This window comes from Salmo salar, chromosome 27 (genome assembly GCF_965601325.2).
Source record: "Salmo salar chromosome 27, fSalSal1, whole genome shotgun sequence".
Lineage (NCBI taxonomy): Eukaryota > Metazoa > Chordata > Actinopteri > Salmoniformes > Salmonidae > Salmo > Salmo salar.
Window position 1 is genome coordinate 33,425,794 of NC_138317.1, and position 25,439 is coordinate 33,451,232.

At 41.8% G+C, this 25,439-nt stretch overlaps 2 protein-coding genes across 2 annotated transcripts in view; one reads left to right on the forward strand and one right to left on the reverse strand.

Moving 5' to 3' along the window:
- The first annotated feature begins 1,026 nt into the window (after positions 1-1,026).
- On the forward strand, positions 1,027-4,146 carry bet1 (Bet1 golgi vesicular membrane trafficking protein). The gene is made up of 4 exons (NM_001141539.1): positions 1,027-1,106; positions 1,404-1,513; positions 1,603-1,659; positions 3,365-4,146. Exons 1-4 carry the CDS (start codon positions 1,088-1,090, stop codon positions 3,518-3,520), a joined length of 342 nt encoding a protein of 113 aa, NP_001135011.1. The 5' UTR covers positions 1,027-1,087; the 3' UTR covers positions 3,521-4,146.
- A 55-nt stretch (positions 4,147-4,201) lies between these two features.
- The window catches only part of zgc:85777 (isovaleryl Coenzyme A dehydrogenase), a 44,382-nt gene continuing 23,144 nt past the window's right edge, over positions 4,202-25,439 (reverse strand). The window contains 7 exon segments of the mRNA NM_001141719.1: positions 4,202-4,758; positions 5,716-5,866; positions 6,516-6,677; positions 11,720-11,893; positions 12,451-12,618; positions 15,272-15,378; positions 17,624-17,753. Of these exon segments, the coding sequence (NP_001135191.1) occupies positions 4,656-4,758; positions 5,716-5,866; positions 6,516-6,677; positions 11,720-11,893; positions 12,451-12,618; positions 15,272-15,378; positions 17,624-17,753 (995 nt within the window). The 3' untranslated portion in view covers positions 4,202-4,655.

A 25,439-nucleotide genomic window follows, 5' to 3' on the forward strand; every position in this document is an offset into this window, starting at 1 on the left:
AATTATATATCACTAATTCACTATCTCAGTACTCTGGATAGGCCTAATAAATCAGAGGAAAGATAACTATGTCTTCTTCATCAGTGTTTGTTTGTCCTTCAATATGTAGCCTATTACATGCCTTCCCGTCCTTTGAGGTTTATGCATGTAATTACATGCCCTCTGTTACATGCTCTCTCCACTTCGTGTCATCCCTTACTAATGAAAGGGGGAGCCCCATAGTTGGATAGTGGAACTGTAAATATGATATTAATCAGGAGAGGATTATAGGAGGAAATGGGCTAATACTTCCTCATCTGTCATCATGCCTTACGCCACAGTTACAGATCATATTGCCAAGAACGGACATTACTTTCCTCTTTGGTATTGCATGCCCCCATGTATGAGGGAGGTGGGGGAGGTAGAAAACAAATACTTTGAAACTTGCTGTATAGCCTATTAAAGTGATCTTTGTTCTGTTTGCCAAATTGCCAAGCAGACTAATCATGAGTGTACAGGTGATTCTATATTTTGTATGATCAATGGCAGCAACCTGGAATGGTTGTAATCACCATGCTTATTTAACATCTTTGGGTTTTGTAAGCTTTTCTATGGCTGTGTTAAAACAGGCAGCCCAACTCTGATATTTTTCCCACTAATTGGTCTTTTGACCAATCACAACAGATCTTTTCACATCAGAGATTTTTGAAATATGATCTGATTAGTCAAAAGACCAATTACTGAAAAATAGACAGAATTGAGCCGCCTGTCTAAACGCAGCCTATGATGCCCCATTGTACATTTGAAATGAAATCCGCTGCACTCCCTGTGCAATTAATTAGATGTTTGTGTTATCATTGCTCTCGGGTGAGTTGAGCTCGCTATTGAAAATGTAACCAAAACTCCTTGAAGTGACTTGAACCAGGCGGTGAGTGGGCGGAGTCATCCATGTAAACATTTGCCTTATCAGGTTTCCGTACGATGTCGTGGCGTTTCCTCTTCTGCTGAGTTCGTGTTGCTAGCTAGCGATCTACCACCAACACCACTGCTTTGATACACATTATCACCTAAGTGTTACAGTTAGGATCTTTTTATTGAATAAATCAAAATGAGACGAGCAGGTTTGGGTAAGACTCATGCCCCCCCCCCCCCCGTTTTAAATAGAGGACGTTCATTCAATAGCTAAAGTTACCAGTCTAGTTAGCTAGCTAACAGTATACATTTTAACGAAATAAAGCCTCTGTGTCAAGCTAGCTGGCTAACTTTACTACATCAGGACAGCATTAGCTATAAATAGCGAACTGTCTTAGCTTGCTAATCATGTTACCTACAGGCCTTCGTATATAGGTAACGTTTGCTAACGAAAACGTTTATTCTTAGTTAGCGACCCAGTCAGCTCATTGGGTTTGTTCATTGTGTCACAGGCGAAGGAGGACCTCCTGAAAATTATGTGGCCAGTGGATACAGCGCGTACGAAGAGGAAAATGAACACTTACAAGAGGGTCTGAGAGCCAAAGTCAGCGCCTTGAAGCATGTTAGTATTTCGTGTTCACAGAGTTCTCCAGTAACTGTGTCATGTTGTTATTCATTCCTTTGGTAACACTAATGTTCGTTCTGCCACAGCTGTCAATAGATATCGGAACAGAAGTGAAATACCAGAATAACATGTTGGACGATATGGTAAGCAAGTGACATGTTCAGTCATGCTTATTATATAGGCTACTAGGCTTTGGCCCCATAGCTAGCTATATGATTAAATTGAAGATTGTGGTAATCAACATTGACGATATATCGTGAAATACAAGACGATATATGGTCATGTGCAAGACTATTCGAACTTGACAAATCAAAACTGTGCAGTTTTATCAGTTAGGCTGTATCAGTGTCTAAATGAATGAACTAATGCTTATTTTTGCCACATTATTTAATGAGAATGTGACTACTGTATAATATTGTAAATAAACACAAATTGCACAGTGGCATGATTGTCATTAAAGGCGCAAAACGATTATATCGTATTTTGCTATATTTTGAGTAGCATATTGTAGAAGAGGTTTGGAGTAGAATAGGTCTCCCCAAATATTACCCACTCCTATAGGTTACTCTACATAATTACTCAACTCAAGAAGCATTCACACAAATCTTCTTTATCTATACCCTCTTCTACCAGATTGCACAATCCATTAAAAGCTTAGTTGGCATCCATAACAGGTCACAATATTGCTCAACAGATAGGGTAAAACCATATATGACTTCAATCACTTTTTGACAGCATCCCTTTAGATTTGAACAAAACCTTCCATACATTTTTGCCCATTGTAAAAGTGCTCAGAAAGTGACTTTTTGGACCTGAATGCCAAAACATTCAGGAGATGGAGGCACTCAAAGTTGACCCATTGTGCATACCCCACCATACTATCATGAGACGTGTCTTCATCACTGCAAAAGATAAGTTGAGTTTGCAGCAATTTAAAAGTGTATAAACAGGTTTGTGATACTACTTAATTATTTATACATTATTTTTGAATAAGTGTTATTTTAACCTTTAACGTCAATTATATAATATATATATATATATATATATATATAAAAAACTAAACTCATATTCGCACATGTTGTAGCTTAAACCCTACTTTACATCTGAGGTGTTTGTGTTGTGCCCGCCATCGTTTGAGACACGTTCTTGAATACAGAGTGGGTGCCATTTCAACTTCTAATTACTATCACAAAGATGGCCGCCGGTCCACCCACTGTCGAATGTTAACTTAAATGGTCATGTCTACTCTATTATTTCTATGATTTGAATCGGTTACCTATGGAGGACTGACAGTATCATTTCAAACAGATATTCCCATTCAAGTCAACATTCTCTGATTTGTGGACATTTATAAGCCAAAACATGACACCCAGCCTGTCTCAACCAATGGCGGGAACAACACACAACCTCAGATGTAAAATAGGGTCTAAGCTACAGCATATGCTAATATGAAGGGGAAAAAAATTGGAGTTCACGCGTTTATGTAATTGACGTTTAAGGTTCAATTACATTAAACTTTTTTTTCAGGAAATGTAAGAAATAGTTTGACAACCCAGTTTCTCAACCGTTTATATTTTCCAGTGATGAAGACATGGCTGTTTCATGGTATGCAAAATATAACTTTCAGCACTGTTAGCGCTTGAATGTTTTGGCATTCAGGTCCAAAGTCACTTTCTGAGCACTTCTACAATGGGCAAATATGTATGGAAGGGTTCGTTCAAATCATAAAGGGTGCTGTCAAAAAGTGATTGAATTCAAATGGATTTACCCTATTACACATTTCAGAGCAATTCAAATCAGGACGGCAAAACATGTCACTGGATGTTTTGTTATTTTTCCTCCTAACAGGACTCAGACTTTGACTCAACGGGAGGTTTGCTGGGGGCCACCATAGGGAGAGTGAAGCAGCTTTCCAGGGGAAGCCAGACCAAGCTCCTGTGCTACATGCTGTCCTTCTGCTTCTTGGTCTTCACCATCCTTTACTGGTTTATCAAACTGAGGTGATGTGTTACAGGAGGCCCTGGCTTTTCCCTCCCTGCCTCGTGTTTCCTTCCCCAGTCTGTGCCATGCGTGCACCTCTGCATCAGAAGACCAGGAAGATGACAATGAGACTGCTTAATGTTTAAGACTCCCCCAAATCAATGACAATGTGCAATAGGGAATAATTAAAAATGTCTTAATTTTAGACAACCCTGATGGAATGAGTACACTGCCATACGTTTGTAATGTTAATGAGTCCCTTAACGATGATGAACAGGATGAGTGATCTATTGCATCAACAAATCTGGCAAGGCTAAGCAGTAACACATGTTACACAGGCAGCCCAATTCTGATCTTTTTCCCAATCACATTTTTCAGAGCTGATTAGTGAAAAAAGATTGGAATTGGGTTGGCTGTCAGAGGTTTCTTGATCCAATGTGAGACTGATTTAACATTTGATCAATACAGTGTCCAACAATCGAGTTCCACTATAAGCAAACATCTTGTTTATTTGTTTTGAGGAATAAATTAGGGTGCTCACTCACTTCAAACATTTCCTGTCCCATCTACAGAGACTGTTCATCTCCACTGCACACTGTTCTCCCATTAACTGATGTAAAATGTTTTATATGTAAATAAACATGATGTTTTGAATTTGACGCTCCAGAGAGTTTGTTTTTCTAGAAGTCACAAAAGATTGAGGTATATAGCTTTTCGTTTATTTTACACAACGGTTCATTGTATTCCATCTACAAAAACTTGATCTTATACATTGATTACAAATCCCCTCCACAAACAAATTCACAACTACTGTAGGACCGCCGTTTTCAATTGTCATAAAGAAATTAATGGAACAAAATCTTAGCCATGTTTTCCAAGAATGGAAACATGGAGGCACTATTTGAACAACATTCCTGGCTGGCCCTGTAGTACAGTGCATGAATAGTGGTTAAATTGATGAACAAATTATAATCTTAAACTGCAATTCTGATGTGTGCATTAAATTCCAGAAAATGGTTCCACTCACTCCCCTTCATGGACTGGATAGGTGCAAGCAATATGGCATCACTTCCACCTATCCAGTCATTATAGAGAAGCATATGAATGGTAACAATGTTCTGGATTGAGGTGCAGCACAAGGGAAAGCCATACTGGCACATCACTTCTTGGGTGGGGCCTTGGGTAGGGTGTCCATGTACTTGCAGATGATCGACAGCATGACCTCATCAGCGCCTCCTCCAATGGACAGTAACCTGGCATCTCTGCGTATTTAAACAAGACAAAAAGAAAAATCGACAAATGAACACAGATCATTCAATGGCAGCTATTTCCTCAGCCGCATTCTTAAAAACCATGAAAGCCACATGAATTTTGTCAATGAAGTGCGACAATAGGGACTCGTTTCTGATTAAATGCCTGAATTATGTTTAATTTCTTGAGCAAAATTACCAATCTGAATATCCAGAATGTTTGTGGAATTAACTAGTATTGAAAGTCAACTCTTTGCAGTGAAAAAACAGCACCGTTGCTTAACTGTATTGACTCAAATGGTAGCTCAACTGTTTATGAACTTTCCGTACATGAATCCTTACACTATCCATCTGCATATACATAGTATTTGTATATAGCAAGGTTCTGTGGATGTGATGAAACAGAGACCTTTTAACTGACTCAGACAGTGGCAGTAAGACCTGCCCTTTGACCCCCAGATGCCCATCATAATATGTCTCAAATGGCACCCTATTCCCTATATAGTCCACTACTTTTAACCAGGGCCCATCAGGTTCTGGCCAAAGTAGTGCACTAATAGGGAATAGGGTGCCATTTAGGATGCAAGACCATATAATGTCTTCATTTGCCACGCCACTGGGTGTCACTGTAATTAGACTACAGTAGTATCAACAGTGGTTGATTAGTGTACTACTGTAAGAAGTAGAGGCCTGAATGTTTGTTAACTATATTTTATACATTAATAAATATATGAATGAATGATAAAATATACATTATATAAAGTTCATGAATAGTTAGCAAACTAAATATTTAGTAATGTTTATGACAAGTTTATAAGCAGAACTTGTAACATTCACAATGTGTCGCAGAGTTTATTCAGTGCTTTAACGAAGGAGCTTGCTCCAAAACACATCTGCAATAAACATCATTGAAAGGAACTAAGCTGCTGTCCTGAACCTCCTTTTAGGAGTTTCTTCTTCTCTACTCACCTGTAAAACCTGCTGACCAGGACATCGCTGGTGAAGCCCATTCCTCCCCAGTACTGCAGGCAGCTGTCCCCCACCTCCCTGGACAGACGGCCTGCCTTCAGCTTAGCCATGGACGCCAGCTTAGTCACATCGTTGCCCTTGATGTACAGAGCTGGGGATGGGAGACACAGGGAAGAGGTTGATGCCAAGATTTAGGACGTGTTTCCCTCAAGTCCTAAACTGATATTATATAATATCAGTATATATATATATATACACTATATATATATATATATATATATATATATATATATATATATATAAATAAAGGTATTTTGAATAAGTAGGTCACGACATTCAAACTACTTTGTGATAAATAATCTCATATATATATATATATATGAGATTATTTATCACAAAGTAGTTTGAATGTCGTGACCTACTTATTCAAAATACTTTTAGTTAAGTAAACTATATTTTTCTTAAGGGTAGTTTTAGCTAACCTTTACTTCTTCCAGTGTGAAGTAATTGATAGCATGGTAAACTGTATTTTCAGAGTAGCTTCCCTAACACGTATCTGGTTGGTATCGGTCTTATTTCCAGTGTTTATGTTTGATGTCTTTAATGTATCCACAAGGCCAAGCTGCAAACAACATTTCCCCATAGAAATCAGTAATTGTCTGAGTTGGTCCTCACCATATTCCCTATGTAGTGCACTACATTGACCATTGCTCTTTGGGTCCTGGTCAAAAGTAATGCACCACATAGGGAATGGAGTGCCATTTGGGATGCAGTCATTATCTTATCTTGAGCAGACCCACCTGTGGAGCGATGGAGGAGGGAACGCAGCAGCTCGATCTCTGTCTCCAGCTCAGCCAGTCTGAAGTGGACTGACTGGTGGTAGAGAACAGGCATCTTGAAGATCTTCCTCTGTCTGGTGTACTGAATGGTCTCCTGGATGATGTTGTCCATCATAGTTAGAACTGAAGGGGAAATAAACGGTAGTATTGAGAATTATTTTGTTTACAAGCCAACGTCAAGTTCGAGTTATGTGTAACTGCGCAACCCCACACCAACAAGCTCTGTAGTTGCAGGATAGCTAACGCTAAATGACCATGAAAACATGCAAGCCTGATGGCTATAGTTATGTTTAACCTGTTATGGATAGGGGGCAGTATTTTCACAGCCGGATAAAAAAACGTACCCGATTTAATCTGATTATTACTCCTGCCCAGAAACTAGAATATGCATATAATTATTAGCTTTGGATAGAAAACACTCCAAAGTTTCTAAAACTGTTTGAATGGTGTCTGTGAGTATAACAGAACTCATTTGGCAGGCCAAAACCTGAGAAGATTCTGTACAGGAAGTACCCTGTCTGACCATTTCTTGGCCTTCTTTGCCATCTCTATCCATTACAGAGGATCTCTGCTGTTACGTGATACTTCCTACGGCTCCAATGGGCTCTCAGAAGGCGGCAAAAAGCTGAATCGTGGCTTTGCAGGCTCTGGTTGAAACAAAGTAGCGCGTTTGGGTAGTGGCTGGTTACAGTACTGTGAGACTCAGGCGCGTGCCCGCGTCGACAGAATGCTTTGTTTTTTTCCCTCTGTTTACCTAAACGCAGATTCCCGGTCGGAATATTATCGCTTTTATACGAGAAAAATGGCATAAAAATGGATTTTAAACAGCGGTTGACATGCTTCGAAGTACGGTAATGGAATATTTAGAAATCTTTTGTCACGAATTGCGCCATGCTCGTGACCCTTATTTACACTTTGGATAGTGTCTAGAACGCACAAACAAAACGCCGCTATTTGGATATAACGATGGATTATTTTGGACCAAACCAACATTTGTTATTGAAGTAGCAGTCCTGGGAGTGCATTCTGACGAAGACAACAAAGGTAATCAAACTTTTGTAATAGTAAATCGGAGTTTGGTCAGGGCTAAACTTGGTCGGTGTCTAAATGGCTAGCCGTGATGGCTGGGCTATCTACTGAGAATATTGCAAAATGTGCTTTCACCGAAAAGCTATTTTAAAATCGGACATATCGAGTGCATAGAGGAGTTCTGTATCTATAATTCTTAAAATAATTGTTATGTTTTTTGTGAACGTTTATCGTGAGTAATTTAGTAAATTCACCGGATGTTTGCGGGGGGTATGCTAGTTCTGAACGTCACATGCTAATGTAAAAAAGCTGGTTTTTTATATAAATATGAACTTGATTGAACAAAACATGCATGCATCGTATAACATAATGTCCTAGGGTTGTCATCTGATGAAGATCATCAAAGGTTAGTGCTGCATTTAGCTGTGGTTTGGGTTTATGTGGCATTATATGCTAGCTTGAAAAATGGGTGTCTGATTATTTCTGGCTGGGTACTCTGCTGACATAATGTAATGTTTTGCTTTCGCTGTAAAGCCTTTTTGAAATCGGACAGTGTGGTTAGATTAACGAGAGTCTTGTCTTTAAAATGCTGTAAAATAGTCATATGTTTGAAAAATGGAAGTTTTCGGATTTTAGAGGAGTTTGTATTTCGCGCCACGCCCATCATTGGATATTGGAGCAGGTGTTCCGCTAGCGGAACGTCTAGATGTAAGAGGTTAACAAGTATATTATTCTTCTGGCTTTATCTAGCTCTATTTGTGATATTTTACCTTGGCTGGCTGGCTGGCTTGCTAGGTAATCAATCTATGATAACATCTGAGATGACCATCTGATTATATGTTTGTTTACTTGCATGAGCTGCATTTGAAGTTGTGTGTGATCGTATCCACTGCTACGTAAACAAAGGGCTTTCTGATTCCGAACTGCACGCGCAACTTTTCATGCCGTGGGCTAAACCGGCATGGCCGCTTGTTAAACAAAAGGGGGGTGGGGGCAAAAGACACTACAGAGTTGATAAATATTAACAATTGAAATGCTAACCCTTTGCACATGAACGCTCACTCATTCGGGAACAATTGCAATCAATATATATATTTACGCTCAGTGTGTAGTCGGGATCCTTGTTGGAGAGCTCGCTCTCTCTCTCTCTCTCTCTCTCTCTCTCTCTCTCTCTCTCTCTCTCTCAGCGACATTCGTTCATGTTGTTATAGAATGGATGTTTCGTCGGTCTTCGCGTTCAATGATACCGAATTCCTAGCTGCAGACTAGTAATAAATATCAAAGACTTATTATTCTGTTGGTATCGATAGTCTAAAAACTTAACCTCATGGTATGGTTAACCTGTTAGGGCTAGGGGGCAGTATTGACACGGCTGGATAAAAAACATACCCGATTTAATCTGGTTACCACTCCTACCCAGTAACTAGAATATGCATATACTTATTACATATGGATAGAAAACACCCTAAATTTTCTAAAACTGTTTGAATGGTGTCTGTGAGTATAACAGAACTCAAATGGCAGGTCAAAACCTGAGAGATTCCTTTACAGGAAGTGGCCTGTCTGACCATTTCTTGAACTTCTTTTCCATCTCTATCATTTACTAAGGATCTCTGCTCTAACGTGACACTTCCCACGTCGTCCATAGGCGCTCAGAGCCCGGGAAAAAACTGAATGTCGTCATTCCAGCCCCAGGCTGAAACACATTATCGCCTTTCTCAAGTGGCCGATCAAGGGACTCTGGGCTTATGCGCGTGACCCGACCGCCCCCACCTTTGGGATTTTTTCCTCTGTTTGCCGAAAAGGAGATTCCCTGTCGGAATATTATCGCTTTTCTACGAGAAAAATGGCGTAAAAATTGATTTTAAACAGCGGTTGACATGCTTCGAAGTACGGTAATGGAATATTTAGAATTTTATTGTCACGAATTGCGCCATGCGCGCGACACTTCTTTACTATTTCGGATAGTGTCTGGAACGCACGAACAAAACGCCGCTATTCAGATATAACGATGGATTATTTTGGACCAAACCAACATTTGTTATTGAAGTAGCAGTCCTGGGTGTGCATTCTGACGAAGACAACAAAAGGTAATCAAACTTTTATAATAGTAAATATGATTATGGTGAGTGCTAAACTTGCCGGGTGTCTAAATAGCGAGCCCGTGATGCCTGGGCTATGTACTTAGAATATTGCAAAATGTGCTTTCACCAAAAAGCTATTTTAAAATCGGACATATCGAGTGCATAGAGGAGGTCTGTATCTATAATTCTTAAAATAATTGTTATGCGATTTTCAAAACCTTAAAAATCCTATTACTTCAATTTCTCAAACATATGACTATTTTACAGCTATTTAAAGACAAGACTCTCGTTAATCTAACCACACTGTCCGATTTCAAAAAGGCTTTACAACGAAAGCAAAACATTAGATTATGTCAGCAGAGTACCAAGCCAGAAATAATCAGACACCCATTTTTCAAGCCAGCATATAATGTCACCAAAACCCAGAAGACAGCTAAATGCAGCACTCACCTTTGATGATCTTCATCAGATGACAACCCTAGGACATTATGTTATACAATACATGCATGTTTTGTTCAATCAAGTTCATATTTATATCAAAAACCAGCTTTTTACATTAGCATGTGACGTTCAGAACTAGCATACCCCCCGCAAACTTCCGGGGAATTCGCTAACATTTTACTAAATTACTCACGATAAACGTTCACAAAAAGCATAACAATTATTTTAAGAATTATAGATACAGACCTCCTCTATGCACTCGATATGTCCGATTTTAAAATAGCTTTTTGGTGAAAGCACATTTTGCAATATTCTAAGTACATAGCCCAGGCATCACGGGCTCGCTATTTAGACACCCGGCAAGTTTAGCACTCACCATAATCATATTTACTATTATAAAAGTTTGATTACCTTTTGTTGTCTTCGTCAGAATGCACACCCAGGACTGCTACTTCAATAACAAATGTTGGTTTGGTCCAAAATAATCCATCGTTATATCCGAATAGCGGCATTTTGTTCGTGCGTTCCAGACACTATCCGAAATAGTAAAGAAGTGTCGCGCGCATGGCGCAATTCGTGACAATAAAATTCTAAATATTCCATTACCGTACTTCGAAGCATGTCAACCGCTGTTTAAAATCAATTTTTACGCCATTTATCTCGTAGAAAAGCGATAATATTCCGACCGGGAATCTGCAATAAACTAAACAGCCGAATGAAAATACTCCACGGGGGCTAATCGCGCACGCGCCTCACTCCATTGTCACCTAATGGCCCACTTGAATAAGATGATAATCTGTTTCAGCCTGAGGCTGCCTCGTCAACCTTCATGATTTTCCCGCGTCCTGAGAGCCTATTGGAGCCCTGGGAATTGTCACGTTACAGCTAAGATCCTTACTTTTCAATAAACAGATGCAAGACGCACGACTCCTTGTCAGACAGGCCACTTCCTGCATGAAACCTTGTCAGGTTTTTGCCTGCCATAGGAGTTCTGTTATACTCACAGACACCATTCAAACAGTTTTAGAAACTTCAGGGTGTTTTCTATCCAAACCTGAACAATAATATGCATATTCTAGCTTCTGAGTTGGTGTAGGAGGCAGTTAAAAATGGGCACATATTTTTTCCAAAATTCTCAATACTGCCCCCTAGCCCAAACAGGTTAACTTGGAAGTGGGTGGATGATACAAATTGATGGAGTCATATAGTGATTCATCAGTGTGGGTATGTGTAACTGTGTGTGTGTTTGTGTGACAACCCCAGGAAGTGTAGCTGCTGCTTTTGCAACAGCTAATGGGAATCATTATAAAATACAACAAAAAAATACCAAAAAGGCTAACAACCTACTCAGACTGACTGTTATCAAGCCCAGACTAAATTAACTGGGATATAACAAGCAGGAAGCTTTCAAGAACTTCCCGTCAACATCAATGAGATATTCCAGCTTATTTATTTGCTAAAGACCTTTTATTTACACTGGCTGACATGCAGAAACCCCTTTGAATGACTCATGATAAAAAACTAAATGTGTTTCAAGTCTTTGGGCTACAGAAATTCTTTGGGAGAGGGAGAGAGGAAGGGAACAGGACGGAATAGGAGATGTGTACTTACTGTTGCCACACGCCCAAAGTCTCTCTTCCTGGAACTGAAGCATTTGATAAGTGAAGCCCATCCCCTCCTGACCAATGAGGTTCTTGCAAGGCACACGCACGTCATCGAAGAAGACCTCTGCCGTGTCGGAAGACCTCATCCCCATCTTGTCGATCTTGCGGGCGATGTGAACCCCTGTGAGGGACAGCAGAGAGAGGCGTCATCATGTGTGTCTTGGCTGGGATACCAGAGGCCATCCGGTAGCTCCCTAATGGAGTCTTAACAAATTATAACAACACTGTCTGGAGATTATAATAATCCCTTGGTCTTGGACATTGGCTTCTGCACAGAACACTGAAAATGTTGTGAGTAATCAGAGGTATTACTAAAATGTGAATATAAATGTAATCATCTATAGTTGATAGATCCCAACTTGAGATCGGCTTAATGCATGTATCGATGTGAGATGGAGAGCAGCAGGTAGCCTAGCAGTTAAGAGCCTTCCGGCAGGTACCGAAAGGTCGCTTTAGTCGAATCCCAGAGCCGACTAGGTGAAAAGTCGATGTGCCCTTGAGCAAGGCACTTAACCCTAAAATGGGAGTTTAGCACAAATTCTAACAGAATCTCAAATTAGGATTTGGCCCTCAACAATAGCCCGCGTTCAATTTCAGAAAATAAGGTCAATCACTGGAGATGAAGCTATTGACTATTGGAGAGTTTCTGTAGACTACGTATATATAATTGTGTCTCACCAGGAGAGTTCATAGGCAGACAGATGAGGGACTTGTTCTTGTGAGACGGACCGTTACTGGTGTTGGCCAGGAGACACATCCAGTCAGCCTGGGTTCCGTTAGTGGTCCACATCTTACCACCGTTCACCACATACTCATCCCCTTCACGCACCGCGTTCGTCTTGATGGCTGGGGGGGGGAGAAAGAGAGAGAAAAAAAAATAGGACTTGTTCTGTAGAACAACCTTTTCTAAACAACTGTGGCCCACCCCTGTCCTAACACACAGCCCAAAAGGAATCACACTATGGGGAACGCTGCTGTAGTTTGAGATACAATTTCCATGAGGACAGATCTATAGTATAAAAAAATATCCAGAAATGTTCCATACTCACAAAAAGCGTATTTATCTCAAATGTTGTGCACAATTTTGTTTACATCCCTCTTAGTGAGCATTTCTCCTTTGCCAAGATAATCCATCCACCTGACAGGTGTGGCATATCAAGAAGCTGATTAAACAGCATGATCATTACACAGGTGCACCTTGTGCTGGGTACAATAAAAGGACACCCTAAAATGTGCAGTTTTGTCACACAACACAATGCCACAGATGTCTACATTTTGAGGGAACACGCAGTTGGCATGCTGACTGCAGGAATGTCCACCAGATTTGTTGCCAGAGAATTGAATGTTAATTTCTCTACCACGTCATTTTAGAGAATTTGGCAGTACGCCTAACCGGCCTCACAACTGCAGACCACGTGTAACCATGTAAGCCCAGGACCTCCACATCGGATTCTTCACCTGCAGGATCATCTGAGACCAGCCACTCGGACCGCTGATGAAACTGAGAAGTATTTCTGTCTGTAATAAAGCCCTTTTGTGGGGAAAAAATAATTCTGATGGGCTGGGCCTGGCTCCCCAGTGGGTGGGCCTATGCCCTCCCAGACCCACCCATGGCTGTGCACCTGCCCAGTCATGTGAAATCCATAGATTAGGGCCTAATGAATGTATTTCAATTGACTGATTTCCTCATATGAACTGTAACTCAGTAAAATGTTTGAAATTGTTGTATATTACATTTATATTTTTCTTCAGTATAGATTCAACCACAGGAAGATTTCTTCTTGAGCGGATGGTCAGTGTGCCGGAACATAAATACAAATAAATTGTAGACTTTTTTGTAAAACATTTCAAACCCTGCTTACATTTGTATACAATCACATATACACTATAAATACACAAAAGTATGTGGACACCCCTTCAAATTAGTGGATTCGGCTACTTCAGCCACACCTGTTGCTGACAGGTGTATAAAGTCAAGCACACAGCCATGCAATCTCCATAGACAAACATTGGCAGTAGAGTGGCCTTACTGAAGAGCTCAGTGACTTTCAACGTGGCTTCGTCATAGGATGCCACCTTTCCAACAAGTCAGTTTGTCAAATTTCTGTCCTGCTAGAGCTTCCCCTGTCAACTTTAAGTGCTGTTGTCATACTTACTACTGAGTTCCAAACTGCCTCTGGAGGCAATGTCAGCATTAAGAACTGTTCGTCAGAAGCATCATTAAATGGGTTTCCATGGTCGAGCAGCCAAACACAAGCCTAAGATCACCACGCGCAATGCCAAGTGTCGGCTGGAATGGTGTAAAGCTCGCCGCCATTGGACTCTGGAGCAGTGGAAACGTGTTCTCTGGAGTGATGAATCACGCTTCCCTATTTAGCTACCTGCCCGAATGCATAGTGCCAACTGTAAAGTTTGGTGGAGGAGGAATAATGGTCTGGGGCTGTTTTTCATGGTTCAGGCCCCTTAGTTCCAGTGAAGGGAAATGTTAACGCTACACCATACAATGACATTCTAGATGACTCTGTGCTTCCAACTTTGTGGCAACAGTTTGGGGAAGGCCCTTTCCTGTTTCAGCATGACAATGCCCCCATGCATAAAGCGAGGTCTATACAGAAATGGTTTGTCGAGATCGTAGTTGAAGAACTTGACGGGCCTGAACAGAGCCCTGACCTCAACACCTATGGGATGAATTGGAACGCCGACTGCGAGCCAGGCCTTATCGCCCAACATCAGTGCCCGACCTCACTAATGCTCTTGTGGCTGAATAGAAGCAAGTCCTCGCAGAAAGTTCCAGCATCTAGTAGAAAGCCTTCCCAGAAGAGTGTCTGTTATAGCAAAAAAAATGGGACCAACTCCATATTAATGTCCATGATTTTGGAATGAGATGTTTGACGAGCAGGTGTCCACATACACTACATTACCAAAGGTCTCTCTCTATTTTGTGTGGGAATACTTTGGAACAGATTTCCAAAATGAATATCACTTGGAACCAAATTGCTGGTGTTTTTAGTCTTTCTTTTATGTCCAACAAAAAAAAATTTCACGCTCAGTAAACTTGGGGGGACAAATAAAATCCCACGTGGGTGCGCCAGTTGGGGAACCCTGGTATAGATTAACAATTGATTGGTGCCCGATTAGAGTAATATCACTCTACTCTAACGATTAGAGCCTGGAGTGATATTACTCTAAACAGAACAGAAATCATTCTTTATTCTCCAAATCAGTGTCGGTGCACAGATAAGCATGCCTTGAAGTTCTTCCTGCTTTGAACAAGATGAAACAAGGGAATAAATATATATATTTGTTATTTTCATGCTATCATTTGCCATTAAGAGTGTTTTAATCATGCTGGTGCTCTGATGTCCCCCGCATTTGAAATAGATAAAGCCTCCTTTTCCGTCCCAGATTGGTTGAGTGTTTACTGAGAATCTGCTTGAGGGATGAGCGGAAGTCAGGCCATAATAAAATACTAGTGTGATACTAAATGAAGGCAACGTACTAGCAACATCTGAGCCGGCTCCGACTTCACTCACTCCCAGACAGGCCACTTTGTCTCCCATTATGGAGGGTAGCAGAAACTCCTTCTTCAGCTCTGTAGAGCCAAACCTACAGTATATGCCATTTAGCAGTGTCACAAAACATAGAGACAATGGGGTTAAAGAGCTGATCAAGTAACTGTTCCGTAAGACTTCCAATCATTGAGCTAACGCTAGTTAGCTTCTTTCAAACTGCACATAGAAACATAACAATGGAATCCATAAGTTCATCTGAGCCTGGGCAAGTAGAAAAAGGGCTTAGTTGCCAAAACCTCGCACTAAGCTTATTTTGCTACAGTGGGGGAAAAAAGTATTTGATCCCCTGCTGATTTTGTACATTTGCCCACTGACAAAGAAATGATCAGTCTATAATTTTAATGGTAGGTTTATTAGAACAATGAGAGACAGAATAACAACAAAAATATCCAGAAAAACGTATGTCAAAAATGTTATAAATTGATTTGCATTTTAATGAGGGAAATAAGTATTTGACCCCCTCTCAATCAGAAAAGATTCTGGCTCCCAGGTGTCTTTTATACAGGTAACAAGATGAGATTAGGAGCACACTCTTAATAAAGGGAGTGCTCCTAACCGCAGCTTGTTACCTGTATAAAAGACACCTGTCCACAGAAGCAATCAATCAATCAGATTCCAAACTCTCCACCATGGCCAAGACCAAAGAGCTCTCCAAGGATGTCAGGGACAAGATTGTAGACCTACACAAGGCTGGAATGGGCTACAAGACCATTGCCAAGCAGCTTGGTGAGAAGGTGACAACATCTGGTGCGATTATTCCCAAATGCAAGAAACGCAAAAGAACTGGCAATCTCCATCAGCCTGGGGCTCCATGCAAGATCTCACCTCGTGGAGTTGCAATGATCATGAGAACGGTGAGGAATTAGGCCAGAACTACACAGGAGGATCTTGTCAATGATCTCAAGGCAGCTGGGACCATGTCACCAAGAAAACAATTGGTAACACACTACGCCGTGAAGGACTGAAATCCTGCAGCGCCCGCAAGGTCCCCCTGCTCAAGAATACATATACATGCCCATCTGAAGTTTGCCAATGAACATCTGAATGATTCAGAGGACAACTGGTGAAAGTGTTGTGGTCAGATGAGACCAAAATGGAGCTCTTTGGCATCAACTCAACGTGTTTGGAGGAGGAGGAATGCTGCCTATGACCCCAAGAACACCATCTCCACCGTCAAACATGGAGGTGGAAACATTATGCTTGGGGGTGTTTTTCTGCTAAGGGGACAGGACAACTTCACCGCATCATTTGACGGGGCCATGTACCATCAAATCTTGGGTGAGAACATCCTTCCCTCAGCCAGGGCATTGAAAATCGGTCGTGGATGGGTATTCCAGCATGACAATGACCCCAAACACACGGCCAAGGCAACAAAGGAGTGGCTCAAGAAGAAGCACATTAAGGTCCTGGAGTGGCCTAGCCAGTCTCCAGACCTTAATCCCATAGAAAGTCTGTGGAGGGAGCTAAAGGTTCGAGTTGCCAAACGTCAGCCTCGAGACCTTAATGACTTGGAGAAGATCTGCAAAGAGGAGTGGGACAAAATCCCTCCTGAGATGTGTGCAAACCTGGTGGCCAACTACAAGAAACGTCTGACCTCTGATTGCCAACAAGGGTTTTGCCACCAAGTACTAAGTCATGTTTTGCAGAGGGGTCAAATACTTATTTCCCTCATTAAAATGCAAATCATTTTATAACATTTTTGACATGCGTTTTTCTGGATTTTTTTGTTGTTATTCTGTCTGTCACTGTTCATATAAACCTACCATTAAAATTACAGACTGATCATTTCTTTGTAAGTGGGCAAACGTAGAAAATCAGCAGGGGATGAAATACTTTTCCCCCCACTGTATGTATAATGAATAACATACATACAGCTGCTTCACTCATCATCAACATGATATATTCTGAAGTATTTAAACATGTCAATTATTACTTGTAGAAGCCACAAAGTCCTAGTTTTGGATTGTTGGTGTGCATATTGAAGCGGAGATGTCAGAAGAGTGGGTTGTCTCCATGTCCTCACAAAAGCTTGACTTTACAAATGTTTCTTGTGTTTGTGTGTCAGTGGGAATCAGAGACTAATTTATGCAGTTTAGAAATGAAATTACATTGGGAAGGGTGGAGGTCCAAAGGGAAAAAGCTATGTGATTGTGCAATTGATTGTATGTTTTTACTTTCCTCTAATAAAATATTATACAAAATAAAAATGAAATGACTTGCTTGATTGGCTCATAATGAAAATATCATGGCTATGGGTCAGATGGGTGCATATACATTACCTGGCCAGGGCAGGTGTGGCCATATCGGTCTGGACTCCGATGGCCATGGGGATGCCTCCACAGCGGATGTTACCCAGCTCCTCTGACACAGCTATACTGTAGCTGAAGTCCAGACCCAGGCCTCCATACTCTGCACAGAACACATAAACACAATGACTACCACTCTGTAGCACTCACTTCTGGAATCATGAAGTGCTTTGAGAGGCTGGTTATGGCATACATTAACTCCACCATCCCATCCCCCCTAGACCCACTCCAATTTGTATACCACCCCAACAGATCCATAAATGATGCAATCTCAATTGCTCTCCACACTGCCCTCACCCACCTAGATAAGAGTAATACCTGCGTGAGAATGCTGTTCATTTGACTACAGCTCAGTGTTCAAAACCCCTCCAAGCTCGTCACCAAGCTTAGGACCCTTTGCAACTGGATCCTGGACTTCCTGACGGGCCGACCCCAGCTCATGAGGGTAGGCAACATCCCCTCCGCCACGCTAACCCTTAACACAGAGGCCCCACAGGGGGGTGTGCTTAGTTCCCTCCTGTACTCCCTGTTCACCCACAACTGTGTGGCTATGCACGACTCCAACACCATTATCAAGTTCTCTGACGACACGAAGTGATAGGCCTGAGTCAGCATACAGGGAGGTCAGTGACCTGGCAGTGTGGTGCCAGAGCAACAACCTCTCCCTCAACGTCAGCAAGACCAAGGAGCTGATTGTGGACTACAGGAAACGGGGGGCGAGCACGTCCCCATCCACAGGGCGGCAGCGGAGCAGGTAGACAGCTTCAAGTTCCTCGGTGTCCAAATCACTAGACTTAAAATGGTCCAAACACACACGCACAGTCGGGAAGAAGGCGCGACAGTGCCTCTTCCCCCTCAGAAGGTTGAAAAAGTTTGGCAAAAGGTTCTACAGTCGTACCATTAAGAGCATATTGACTGGCTGCATCACTGCTTAGTATGGCAATAGCACTGCCCTTGATGGCATTGTGCTACACAGGGTTGTGGGGACAGTTCAGTAAATCACTGGGGCCGAGCTCCCTGCCACCCAGGACATCTATATCAGGCGGTGTGAAAAGAAGGCCTGGAAAATCATCAAAGACTCCAACCACCCAAGCCATAGATTTTCTCTGCTGCTGCACGGCAAGAGGTACCGGTGAATCAAGTCTGACACCAACAGCCTCTTGAACAGCTTCTATCCCCAAGCAATACAACTGATAAATAGCTAACAAAATAGCTACACGGACTATCTGAGTTAACCTGGCCCTACACACTCACACACACTGTCACTCCAACACACACACAAACACTGACTCCATAATTTGCTCACTCACACATAATATGCACATACATTTATACTGACTCTACACACCCACTCACATACAAGCTGCTGCTACTCTGTTTATCTTATATCCTGTTGCGTAGTCCCCTTACCCTTATACATATCTACCTCCATTACTCCAGTATCCCTGCACATGTAAATATGGTATTGGAACGGACTTTTTAAATATTTCCTTTATATAGTATGCTTACTTAATTGCGTATTTAATATTTCCTATTCTTATTTCTCGTGTTTTTTTCTAGTATTACATTGTTATTGATTATTGCATTGTTGGGTTTTGAGTTTGCAAGAAAGGCAATTCACTGTACTTGTGCATGTGACTTTAAAACTTGAAACTTAAACAAACAAACACCCTCTTAAAGGGATAGTGATCCACATTAAAACATGACATATTGGTTTCCTTACCCTGTAAGCAGTCTATGGACATGGTAAGACAGCAATCCATGCTTTTAGTTTAAAAAGTTTTAGCTTTTGTGGCACAAATCCAATGCAAGTCAATATCTCCTATATTAGCATTTACCGCGCTTCATGTCCAAATCATCTTAAAGTAACTTTATTGTACTACATAATCGATTATATAGGAGTTAGCATAACTTTAGATATCCTAGTAGCCTGGTTGCCCGCCAACCTAATAATCAAGGCTTGGAAAGTATTTCTGTGAGTTTGTGCTCAGTGACACTACAAAAGCAGCTCTAAGGTGACACAGAAAATAGAATACATTAGAAATGATTTCTTTACTTCTCACTTGAATGTCAAATTGGACAATTTACATTAATCAACTAGCTCAAATCTGCCGAATGGAACCAGACAGTAATTCAATAGGAAGATAACAGTCCGAATCCTTTTTTCAGATTTTATCATGTTAGTTATGAACACCACAAAGCGTGACTAAACATCAGACACGGGATAAAATGACAGACACTAATGATGACAAGGATAAATAACAACAAGAACATTGACACCAGATAGTTCTATTCTCTCCTCTCTAGCCAGAAGGGTCAGAGTCACCTGCCAAATGGCTCTCAGAATATTGCAGCCAGGGGGAAAACTGTGGCAGAATAAGGAAAACACTGAACATCGGGGCCAAAAACTAGAGGAAACAGGCACAGCTGTGTGGAGATAAATGTGTGACAGGCCTGGAACCCTGTGAACCTTATAGACAGAGGTGCGACTGAGTTTTAGCAAAACAGCCCAGCGCGATAGTGGAGCGAAGGAAAGCAAACAGAATCACTGCCAGCCAAAGATATCCCTTACATGTATGTTTTTGCAGGACGGGGTCCCACTATAGCACAACAATGACCCACCTAAAACAAACAACATTAAGGGCTTAATGAAGCCTTCCTAAGCTCTTCATAAGGTCTCCATAAGATCTACATCAAATCAAATTGTATTAGTCACATGTGCCGAATACAACAGGTGTAGTAGACCTTACTGTGAAATGCTTACTTGCAAGCCCTTAACCAACAATGCAGTTCAAGAAATAGAGTTAAGAAAATATTTACTAAAAAACTAAAGTAAAAAAATAAAAACAAAAAGTAACAAGAAAATTACATAACAATATCGAGGATATATACAGGGGGTACCGGTACCGTGTCAATGTGCGAGGGTACAGGTTAGTCGAGGCAATTTGTAAAGTGACTATGCATAGATAATAAACAGCGAGTAGCAGCAGTGTAAAAACAATGGGATGGCCATTTGATGAATTGTTCACCTGTCTTATGGCTTGGTGGTAGAAGCTGTTAAGGAACCTCTTGGACCTAGATTTGGCGCTCCAGTACCGCTTGCCATGCGGTAGCAGAGAGAACAGTCTATGACTTGGGTGACTGGAGTCTAAGACAATTTTTAGGGCCTTCCTCTGATAACGCCTAGTATATAGGTCCTGGATGGCAGGAAGCTTGGCCCCAGTGATGTACTGGGCCGTACGCACTACCCTCTGTAGCGCCTTACGGTCAGATGCCGAGCAATTGCCATACCAGGTGGTGATGCAACCAGTCAGGATGATCTCGATGGTGCAGCTGTAGAACTTTTTGAGGATCTGGGGAGCCATGCCAAATCTTTTCAGTCTCCTGAAGGGGAAAGGTGTTGTCGTGCCCTCTTCACAACTGTCTTGGTGTGTTTGGACCATGATAGTTCTTTGTTGATGTGGACACCAAGGAACTTGAAACTCTCGACCCGCTCCACTACAGCCCCGTCGATGTTAATGGCAGCCTGTTCGGCCCTCCTTTTCCTATAGTCCACGATCAGCTCCTTTGTCTTGCTCACATTGAGGGAGAGGTTGTTGTCCTGGCAGTGTCTCTGACCTCCTCCCTATAGACTGTCTCATCGTTGTCGGTGATCAGGCCTACCAGTTGTGCCGTCAGCACACTTAATGATGGTGTTGGAGTCGTGCTTGGCCACGCGGTCGTGGGTGAACAGGGAGTACAGGAGGAAACTAAGCACGCACCCCTGAGGGGCCCCCGTGTTGACGATCAGCATGCAGATGTGTTGTTGCCTACTCTTACCACCTGGGGGCGGCCCGTCAGGAAGACAAAGATCCAGTTGCAGAGGAAGGTGTTAAGTCGCAGGGTCCTTAATTATAATTTTATTTATTTAACCTTTAACTAGGCAGGTCAGTTAAGAACAAATTCTTATTTACAAAGACGGCCTACCAATAGGCCTCCTGTGGGGACGGGGGATTAAATATTTAAAATAAATATAATGTGGCGTACAGCAGGTCAGCTCTCCGGCCAGGACTAATTGGGGCTGGTGAGTAATCAAGGGCTGATTGCTCACCAGCTGTACGAGTCCCATAAAGCTGACAGAAGGGTAGCACACAGGAGAGAGACTGGGGAAGAAAGGACTCCTGGGGATGGTTCCAGACGTAACCGGAGAGAGTTCAGCTTTTGCTCTCCACAGGATACAGCAAGACCCGGAGCCCAGAAGACAGTATCCCGGAGAGGGTCTCATGGGGGAGACCTATGATTTTCTTTTGAACTATTAGGTTAATAAACACCTTTGAAACTGAGCTAATCCTACTCTGTCCGTGTATGATCTGTGTAAACGTTTTGACCCAACCCCCTGGTCTGCCACAATAAATATAGGACAACACACACATCACGACAAGAGAGACAACAACACTACATAAAGAGAGACCTAAGACAACAACATAGCAAGGCAGCAACACATGACAACACAGCATGGTAGGAACACAACATGACAACAACATGGTAGCAACACATGAGTCTTTGAATGAAGAGACTGAGATAAAACTGTCCAGTTTGAGTGTTTGTTGCAGCTCGTTCCAGTCGCTAGCTGCAGCGAACTGAAAAGAGGAGCGACCCAGGGATGTGTGTGCTTTGGGGACCTTTAAACAGAATGTGACTGGCAGAATGGGTGTTGTATGTGGAGGATGAGGGCTGCAGTAGATATCTCAGATAGGGGGGAGTGAGGCCTAAGAGGGTTTTATAAATAAGCATCAACCAGTGGGTCTTGCGATGGGTATACAGAGATGACCAGTTTACAGAGGAGTATAGAGTGCAGTGATATGTCCTATAATGAGCATTGGTGGCAAATCTGATGGCCGATTGGTAAAGAACATCTAGCCGCCCAAGAGCACCCTTACCTGCCGATCTATAAATTACATCTCCGTAATCTAGCATGGGTAGGATGGTCATCTGAATCACATTTAGTTTGGCAGCTGGGGTGAAAGAGGACCGTTTACGATAGAGGAAACCAAGTCTAGATTTAACTTTAGTCTGCAGCTTTGATATGTGCTGAGAGAAGGACAGTGTACTGTCTAGCCATACTCTCAAGTACTTGTATGAGGTGACTACCTCAAGCTCTAAACCCTCAGAGGTAGTAATAACACCTGTGGGGAGGGGCATTCTTCTTACCAAACCGCATGACCTTTGTTTTGGAGATGTTCAGAACAAGGTTAAGGGTAGAGAAAGCTTGCTGGACACTAAGAAAGCTTTTTTTTAGCAAATCAGACATCAATAAACTGAGTGGAAACCAGATTGCGTACCCGAAAGAATATTATACACATCAAGAAAGCCAGTCAGTTGATTATTGACAAGTGTTTCCAACACTTTTGATTAACAGGGCAAAATAGAAATAAGCCTATAACAATTAGGATCAGCTTGATCTCCCCCTTTAAATAAAGGACGAACAGTGGCTGCCTTCCAAGCAATGGGAACCTCCCCAGAAAGGAGACAGGGTAAAAAAGTTGGAGATAGGCTTGGTGATGAAACCACGCAACCTTAAAGAAGAAAGGGTATAAACCATCTGACTCAGATGGTTTTTTGGTGTCAAGTTTAAGGAGCTCCTTTAGCACCTCGGACTCTTTGTGGCAGGGCAGGGGAAAAAGAGGGAGAAGCATCGGGGATATTCGCATAAGAAGGGGTGGGAGATGAAGAAATGTTGCACAGGCAAGGTGGCATGGCTTAACTAATATAATATTAATATATAATATATATATATACAGTTGAAGTCGGAAGTTTACATACACTTAGGTTGGAGTCATTAAAACTCGTTTTTCAACCACTCCACAAATGTCTTGTTAACAAACTATAGTTTTGGCAAGTCGTTTAAGATATCTACTTTGTTCATGACACAAGTAATTTTTCCAACAATTGTTTACAGACAGATTATTTCACTTATGAGTCACATTGTATGACAATTCCAGTGGGTCAGAAGTTTACATACACTTGACTGTGCCTTTAAACAGCTTGGAAAATTCCAGAAAATTATGTCATGGTTTAGAAGCTTCTGATAGGCTAATTGACATAATTTGAGTCAATTGGTGGTGTACCTGTGGATGTATTTCAAGGCCTACCTTCAAACTCAGTGCCTCTTTGCTTGACATCATGGGAAAATCAAAAGAAATCAGCCAAGACCTCAGAAAAAAAGAATTGTAGACCTCCACAAGTATGGATTATATTTGGGAGCAATTTCCAAACGTCTGAAGGTACCACGTTCATCTGTACAAACAATAGTACGCAAGTATAAACACCATGGGACCACGCAGCCGTCATACCGCTCAGGAAGGAGATGCGTTCTTTCTCCTAGAGATGAACGTGCTTTGGTGCGAAAAGTGCAAATCAATCCCAGAACAACAGCAAAGGACCTTGTGAAGATACTGGAGAAAACAGGTACAAAAGTCTATATATCGACATAACCTGAAAGGCCACTTAGCAAGAAAGAAGCCACTGCTCCAAAACCACCATAAAAAAGCCAGAATACGGTTTGCAACTGCACATGGGGACAAAGATTGTACTTTTTCGAGAAATGTCCTCTGGTCTGGTGAAACAAAAATAGAACCGTTTGGCAATAATGGCCATCGTTATGTTTGGAGGAAAAAGGGGGAGGCTTGCAAGCTGAAGAACACCATCCCAACCGTGAAGCACGGGGATGGCAGCATCATGTTGTGGGGGTGCTTTGCTTCAGGAGGGACTGGTGCACTTCACAAAATAGATGGCATCATGAGGTAGGAAAATTATGTGGATATATTGAAGCAACATCTCAAGACATCAGTCAGGAAGTTGAAGCTTGGTCGCAAATGGGTCTTCCAAATGGACAATGACCCCAAGCATACTTCCAAAGTTGTGGCAAAATGGCTTAAGGACAACAAAGTCAAGGTATTGGCGTGGCCATCACAAAGCCTTGACCTCAATCCTATAGAAAATGTGTGGGTAGAACTGAAAAAGCGTGTGCGAGCAAAGGAGGCCTACAAACCTGACTCAGTTACACCAGGTCTGTCAGGAGGAATGGGCCAAAATTCACCCAATTTATTGTAGGAAGCATGTGGAAGGCTACCTGAAACATTTGACCCGAGTTAAACAATTTAAAGGCAATGCTACCAAATACTAATTGAGTGTATGTAAACTTCTGATGAAAGAAATAAAAGCTGAAATAAATCATTCTCTCTACTATTATTCTGACATTTCACATTCTTAAAATAAAGTGGTGATCCTAACTGACAGGGAATATTTACTAGGATTAAATGTCAGGAATTGTGAAAAACTGAGATGAAATGTATTTGGCTAAGGTGTATGTAAACTTCTGACTTCAACTGTATATATCTCAATGGAATAGTTGTAAGCACTTCATAAGCTCTACATAACTCCATTATAAGCCCCTCTATAGCAAAATGAGCCCTAACAATATGAGAGTAGTGCTCGAGAGTGGCGCCGGAGAAGGCAGACGTTTTACGTGCCCCCAACCGTTTGTGATTTTTGTTTGTTTATTTACATTGTTTGTAACTTGTTTTTTTACTTATTTTGCACATAATGTTGCCGCTACCATCTCTTATGACCGAAAATAACTTCTGGGCATCAGGACTACGATTACTCACCACGGTCTAGCAGGATACTTTCATTCCTTTAACGAGTCTGACGAGGCCGATGCGAACAATATACTGCTTTCTCGGGAATAGGCCCAGATTCCTGTGATTTGCGTGAAGAGGCGGCGGAGAAAAAGGGGCCGGAGGGCGAG

Bases quoted from the DNA above. Each gene is read 5' to 3' on its own strand.
- bet1 (NM_001141539.1), top strand. The intron at 1,514-1,602 runs GTTAGTATTTCG...GTTCTGCCACAG, and splicing joins AAGTCAGCGCCTTGAAGCAT to CTGTCAATAGATATCGGAAC. The intron at 1,660-3,364 runs GTAAGCAAGTGA...TCCTCCTAACAG, and splicing joins ATAACATGTTGGACGATATG to GACTCAGACTTTGACTCAAC.